The sequence below is a fragment of the Phaseolus vulgaris genome, chromosome 10 (genome assembly GCF_000499845.2).
Source record: "Phaseolus vulgaris cultivar G19833 chromosome 10, P. vulgaris v2.0, whole genome shotgun sequence".
NCBI lineage: Eukaryota > Viridiplantae > Streptophyta > Magnoliopsida > Fabales > Fabaceae > Phaseolus > Phaseolus vulgaris.
This window is the reverse complement of record NC_023750.2, coordinates 21,686,772-21,694,298: the sequence shown is the minus strand read 5'-3', so window position 1 is coordinate 21,694,298 and position 7,527 is coordinate 21,686,772. Positions and strand designations below refer to the sequence as shown.

The following is a 7,527-nucleotide window of genomic DNA, read 5'->3' as shown; positions in this document are numbered from 1 at the left end:
CAGCGTTCTCCATCCTCTGAGTGCCTTGTGTCTCCCTGACCGCCAATCGCTCTTCGCGCACGCCTGGTGGTGGTTTTGTGGTGACATGGCACACACTTCTTTTTTGCTTCAAGCTGTTTTCATAACAGCGTCTTGCCTCAGCCTGATCCGACTTGATGGTTATCACGGTCCCTTCCATCGACGGCAGCTTCAACTTCATGTGCCTTGTCGATGGTATTGCGCCCAGTCTATTGAGTGTTGGCCTCCCCAACAGGACATTGTACGCAGAAGGGGCATTCACCACCAGGTACTTTATCTTTTCCGTGCGGGCTGTCGTTCCGTCAGTGAACGTTGTCCTCAGCTCGATGTATCCCCGCACTTCTACCTGATCCCCTGCAAAACCGTAGAGACAACCAGTATACGGTCTTAACTGATCAGGGGACAACTGTAGCTTGTTGAATGTTGGCCAGAACATGACATCCGCCGAACTTCCTTGATCTACGAGTACTCTATGCACCCGTCTTCCTGCTGTGATGAGAGAAATGACCACAGGGTCGTTGTCGTGCGGGACAACGTCCCGTAGGTCAGCTTTCCTGAAGATAATGTCCACCTCAGGGTAATGACTCTCATTCACTGCATCTACCGCCATCACAGATCGAGTGTATCTCCTTCTTTGTGAAGCTGTGCATCCCCCACCAGAGAAGCCTCCAGCGATCGTCTGCACTTCCCCATGCACAGGGACTTCATGCTGTTGCTCTCCAGTTTGGGATCCTGACGCGCGATCACCCTGTGGCTCACGCAGGTAATCTGCCAGAAAACCAGACTTCACCAACCCTGCCAATTGGTGTCCCAGCGCCAAACAGGAATGAAGTGTATGGCCAAAGGCCTGATGAAACTCACACCATTCATCCTTCTTCCTTCCAAGTACCTTATCTGTCTTCTCTGGTACTCGTAGTCTTGCTGCTACGGCAGGAAGGGCGATGAGATCCGCCAATCCCACCATGAAGTTGTATCTCGGGGGTGCGTTATTCTTCCTTGCACGCCCCTTGCTCTGGTCTTTGCCTGGTGCATAGGGACGAGGTTTTTCCCGCACCTTCTTCCCCTCTTTGGCCTCATGCACCCTTGCTTGCTGTGGCTTTCCTTGCCCTCCACGCGGTCTGGGTGGTGCAGCACTTCCCCTCTTCTCAGAAACCTCTGTTTCTGCCACTATGTGCGCCACCGCACGTCGTCGAATCTCTGCAAAGGTGCTGGGATGGCTCCTGATGAGAGACTCGCTGAAAGGGCCAGGCAGCACTCCCTTCTTAAACGCGTGCACCAGCATATCTTCATCTTTGCTGGGCAGTCTAACCACTTGTGCCCAAAGCGGTTGAGGTAGTCCTTCAGCGACTCACCTTGATACTGGCGCACGTCGAACAGATCGTAGGACACCACTGCAAGTGCCTTGTTGACGATGTATTGTTCAGTGAAGAGCTTCGAGAACTGGGAGAAAGACGTGATATGCCCTTCTGGTAAACTCACGAACCACTCCATGGCGATTCCGCTCAGTGTGCTCATGAACATCTTGCAGTACACAGCGTCTGAGCCCCCAGACAGCATCATTTGGGTGTGGAATGCCGTCAGATGCGCCTCCGGGTCTTCTACCCCTTTGAACGACGCTTTTACCCCCACCAGGTTGGGAGGCACCATGGTTCCCATGATCTCAGGGGAGAATGGCATGGGAAATGCCCTTGGAGGTGAGGGCTGCCTAGACACCCTTTCGTCAACAACGTGCTCCCTCTACGCCTGCAGCGTCCTTCTCAACTCTTCGTTGACACGATTCAGCTCATCGTTCCTGCTTTGCGACGCAGCCAACTCCGTCTGCATCCTTTCTTGTTCAACTTTCGACGCTGTAGCGTTATCCTGCAGCGTGCGCACCATTTCCAGGACCTGCGCCATTGTCACAGCTCCTTCGTCAGCGGATGGAGCAGGTGATGGTTGTCTGTTACTGGGCATCTTCTCTATCAAAGAACTGATTAAACTCTGGTAAGCTTTTAAAACTGTGGTATATATGGGACAACGATTCACTCGGGCCCCACGGTGGGCGCCAAATGATCCCGCCGGCAACTCGAACGTGGAGGAATCGCTTCGTGGCACTCTCTGCCCTGTCCACACGACTGCGTCTCCTGCAGAATCACCCTCCGAACTTTCTCTCAGAAACCTTCAAATGTGACCTGCAAAATACATAGACGGCGCCTCTAGCGGCCGTTTGCACTCTGATGATCAAGTTAGTCCAACAGAACCACCAGAAACTGGAAACTAGTAATGCGTGTGTGAGAAAAAACTTGCACTCTGTTTTTCGTCTCTCTTTTTTCTCCTCCCCTCACTCTCCCTCTGATTCTCCCTTTTATCTCTCTTTTTCTGCTTCTGGGCATAACAGGATTCTGTTATGCTTTTCTGGCATGTGTCAGAACCCTGTTATGCTTTTCAGAGAAAGCGTACCTTCAGAATCAGCAATGGGGAGCGTGAGAGTCTGCGCTTGGCTGCGCCTGTCTGTACCTTTAGTGGTACGGAGTGCTCTTTTGTCTGGACCGCACCCCTCTCAGATGATGACACGTGGAGGCCTGCAACTCACATCTAACCACACACGTGTCACTTACTGGAAGGGCTCTAGCGCCTCTCTTCGTCTGCCTAAGTTACGCCCTTGCGGAGTAACCTGGGATGCTTCTCTTATCTGGGTAAATCGCATACTCTTAGGAGAACGTCGGGTGTGGCTGGTCTAGGCACACTCACCAAACGGCGACTTACCCTTCACGATGCCACGCACGTAATGGGTTGAGGGAATCACCAATCACCGACTGGCTTACTAGTTCCCTCAGGCCACTCTCGTGCATGATTCCTTGAGGTGTGTTCATGCGAGGTCCATGCATAACACTCTCGCTGGGAGCCTCAGTCCCAGTTTAACTGCGTGTAACACGAGACCCCGATGACAATGCACCCGATGACTGATCAGTGTTTATTCGCTTATCGCGCTCTGCCTCCAGGCGCGAGTCTAAGAACTGATCTGCTGGTGGTCACTTGGCTACTGACCACCGATCACCATTCTGGGTGATCTATCCCCCGACCTCTCTGTCGCCTGATCTGTCGGTGGTAACTTGGTTACTGACCACCGATCACCTCTCTTGGCGATCGTCCCCCTGACCTCTCTGCCACCTGGTCCACGTGTCCCCCTGCGAGTGGTCCACGTGGTTCCCTGATGCTGACGTCATCGACTACCGATGACCGATCGGATCACTGACTAAATGGTGTTTCTATTCTGACCTGGCTATCGTACACGTGGAGGGCCTCACACCGCCATGACCCCATCTGGGGACATTTCTGCCCATCTGGGGACGTTTCTACGTGTGAGTCCTCCTGCTTGGGAGTGCTACTGCGCAAGGGGTGACTTTTTTGGGTGCCAACTTATGCCCCCAATCATCTAGTCACTCACTTTGAGAGCGTATCTTACTTCCTCTCGTACCCTGCGCCTGGCTACCTTGGGCGTGACCCTCCCCTTGGGTCGTATCTGTCCCAAAGGAGTCTCTGGGGTGGCAGGGGTACTTCACGAGTCAGGCTGCCCTACACTGGTGCTATCACTATGGCCTTGAAGCCACCTTTTCCTTCTCTTTATCACTACCCCGGATTATCGGGACCTGAGGCCTTCCCACGGCGTCGCTCCCTCCATGGTCTTTCCTACCCATGGGTATCGGGGAACCGCACTGTGATTGCCTTGACTTGATGATATTTGATCTTGGCGACGCCTTGGTTGGGCGACGCCTTCACCTAGGCGACGCCTTGCCTTGGCGACGCTTCCTCTTGGCGATGCTGGCACTTAGCGTCTCTTCACCTAGGCGACGCCTTGTGTTGACTTTGACTCCAGGCGTTGACTTTGACCTTGACTTTGTCAATGCCCGGATACGGGACGGTACACAAGCCCCCTAGTCTTAAGCCGAAGACTTGTCTTCAGCGCAAAGACTAAGGCCTCGCCCACGCCGTCCACGTGCCACCCTGATGACGTGTCATTCCCTGCTGACTCAACAATTCTCGAATTATTGACGTGACACTCTCTGAACTATAGGGGCATTCTTAATGGCTGATTGGACATCCTCTGAAGCGGGGAAAATAATGCCTCTTGGGGCTACGCTTAATCGTGCGCCACGTGGCTCATCACGCGGCCAGCCTCTGTAGTCTTTTGCGCTCCCCTGGGGTGCTTAATCCTTTGACACGCGGCACGATCTCACGGCTCCTGATTAGCGCCTCTTGGGTTGCAAATGTAACGTTCAAGTTACCCCAAACCCCGCGCTCACACCACTGTTACATCCATTCTCTCTGCATCTCCGCACTGTTCATTGTCCTCAAACCCTTTCCCTGCAACTCCTGCTCTTTCCTTCGTGCTCTCCTTCCTCCCTTACTTCGACAACAAAGGTATGATTTTTGCACATCCCGACTCTTCTCCTTCATCGCATTGCATAGTTTATTGAACTGCCTGGGACTGTTTACGTTTATGCATCGCTGTGTTCTTCCGCTTCTCCTTTCTTCTCTGTTCCCCTCTCCTTCTTTCTGGGTTTTCTCGTGTGGATGGTATTTCCTGGGGTTTTACCCCCTTTTCTGTCTTGGCATCACTTTGTTAAAAACCTTTTTCCTTCTTCTTTCTCCAGCTATTTATTCACACCATGACGCGCCCGAACTCCCAGTCTGGTTCTCCCCCCAAGACCCCCAAGTCCAATTATAAAGCCTTCTATACATAGGCCCCCGACGAGCTTCTGAACGAGTGCACCAGCCTGGCATCCTTTCAGGACCTGGAGAATCATCGTGGGGATCCCCACTTGTATAACTTTAATGCTTTCTGCCGCACACATGACGCGCACATCTCCGTTCGTCCCGGCCGACCGGGGGAACCTGTGTGTGTGGATGACAGACCTAGAAAGGGTAGTCCCTTCTTCTTCATGTACCAGACGGTGTTTAAACGCATTGGGGTGCGCCTCCCATTCACACCCTTTGAGAGGGAACTCCTCACCGAGATTAACACCGCCCCCGCCCAACTCCACCCCAACAGCTGGGCATTTGTAAGGGGTTTTCAAATTCTCTGCGGGTACCTGGGCATCCTTCCCTCTGTGGATGTCTTCTTGCAATTCTTCGAGGTGAAGAAACAGGGGAAGAGCTTCTGGGTAAGCTTCTCCGGGATCACGGGTAGGATCCTTCTCACCCTCTTCCAGAACTCCTACAAAAACTGGAAAGGAAAATTCTTTAGGGTGTGTTGCGCCTAGCACGACCCCACAGCCTTAGACGGCTTTCCCCTGTACTGGACGGAGCACCCTAAGCTGCTCAGGGCCAAAGCCTTGGATGAGCTATCCCCTGCTGACAGGGAGGTATGCAAGGCCTTGGCTGGCCTGGGGATCGTCTTTGATACATTGAAGCTTATCACGAGCGAATACAATGCTCACGCCCTGACCACATACTTTGGTAGGGAGACCCTTCCCTTTTCATCTTTTGTTATCTGTACCTTGCTACTGGATGTTTGTTCCTCTGGCCTCTTTCACCTGTTTTCCCTTGTGCCATGTGATTCGCGTCCCACGTTTCTACGCGTTTTGTGATTTTGCATAATTGCTTTGGCTTTGACTTCTGCTGCTTGGTTTATCTGAATGTAGGATCGGTGATGGGCGCCTCCAAAAGGATGATGCTGGCAAAGGCGATAAAGGACGCTCGTGCGGCCAAAGCGGGCGCCTCTTCCGCCCCTGCTGCTGACCCGAACCCCCATCAACCCTGCCTCTGCCACCACCGACCCTACTGAAACTCCACTAGGCTCATCTTCACCGTTCCCACATAGCCCTGAGGCGCTTCAGACTCCCGGCTCTCCTCTGCCCATCGCCGCCGTTCCTCTTGTCGTGGCCTCATCGCCGGCCCCAACCCCCCTCGACAAAGGGAAACGGGTCTTGGAGATCATATCCGACGATGAGGACTCGGATGGCGTGGCACCCTTCAAGAGGAGGAAATCTGCAAGGGTTCCCCTCCTACCGGCGGCGTCGCCCCAGGGAGAGTGTTCTTTCAGGGAAAACTCTCCCAGCGCTACTTCCCTTCCCCCCACAACCGTCCAAGAGGATATAGGCGAAGGCGCCGAGTCTGCTCCACCCCCGCCACCGGCAGAGGTCTCTGCTTCTCCTGCTCCCGTCGCTGCCGCCCCTGATTTTATCGCCATCCCTCCTCCAATTATGCATCTGATGAGGGGCTTCAGTGGTGGAACAATGTCAGAGGGCTCCGACAGGAAGGAGGGCATGCCTTTCTACTTGGGGGCCTTCTTGGTGGTGGCCCTTGAATGGCGCGCCCAGGCCAGAAACGCTGTTCTGCAAGCTCAAACCCTCCAGGCCTTGGAAACAAGGGTAACTGCCCTGGAGGAAAAGAAGACTCTGCGACGCCAAAACGAAGCTTACCAAACCACTCTGAAGCAGACGCAAGAGTCCAAAGCAGAGGCTGAAGAACAACTGGCCGAGGCGGTGGAGCTCCAGGCTGACTTCTACGCTCGGGAAGTCGCCCTCAAAGTTCAGGTAACGAGCCTTCAAGACATAGTCGAAGCTTACGAAGAAGTCCAAAAGGACTTGAAGGCCCGCTGCTGTGAGCAAGCTGATGAAGTGGAGCGGATGGAAAAGGAAATGGCTACCCAGGCCAAAGCTATGGGCCTTCTCCAGGTTGACTACGACAAACTGCAAGTCGAGGTCAGCCGACTCCGCGTGGAGAAGGAGGCTTTGGAGAAGCAGGTAACTTCTGGGGACGCCACCATTGAGGAGCTAGAGAAGGACAAAAAGACCCTCATCCAGGACATGGCGGGCACTTTCGAGGAGGGATTCCAGAAGGCTCTGGCCCAAGCTGTCTGCATGAATCCGGGGATCGACATTTCCAACTGCGATTCCACTCACCACATTGTTGATGGAAAAGTCGTGCCCCTGGAGATGGACGATTGAACCGCCACCCTCGATCATCAGTTCATTCCTTTACACTTGTTTTAGCCTTCTTTGATAAATTTGTAATTCTTTGAATCGTCTGCACTCTCGTTACAACTTTGGGTTTTTGTATGATTACTTTCGTGCCATCACGATATAGAATTCCGCCTGTGTGATTTTACTCTCATTCTTTGCCTTCACGTGCTTCGGTTGTTTGCCTGTACCATACCCGTTTCTTTCATTGCGTTGGGCGGCCTTGTATGTCCACGCCCACGGAGAGGCTTGCCTAATGGGGTCGTATCGTCCATGGGGTGTCTCTAACACCAAAGCGATCCGTCCCTTGATTCTTAGTGCCCGGCGCCCACGCCTAAGGAGAGGCCTGCCACAGCAGCGCCGTATCGTCCCCGGGTGTCTAAAACGCCGAGTGCTCTGGGGCGGGGGGGTCGTTCCCTCCATGGTCTTTCCTTCCCATAGGTATCGGGGAACAACCCTGCCAGTGATTCGCTGGCGTTTGGCGATCTTGCCTCCCTCCACAGTCTTTCCTACCTGTGGGTATCGGGGAGGCGACGCCACTAACTAGCTTTGCCTCCTTCGATTT

The 7,527-nt window shown here is 53.6% G+C and overlaps 1 protein-coding gene across 1 annotated transcript; it reads left to right on the top strand.

Moving 5' to 3' along the window:
• Positions 1–6,236: 6,236 nt before the first annotated feature.
• On the top strand, positions 6,237–6,950 carry LOC137816720 (uncharacterized). The gene has a single exon (XM_068619994.1). It carries the CDS (start codon positions 6,237–6,239, stop codon positions 6,948–6,950), a length of 714 nt encoding a protein of 237 aa, XP_068476095.1.
• Positions 6,951–7,527: the final 577 nt, after the last annotated feature.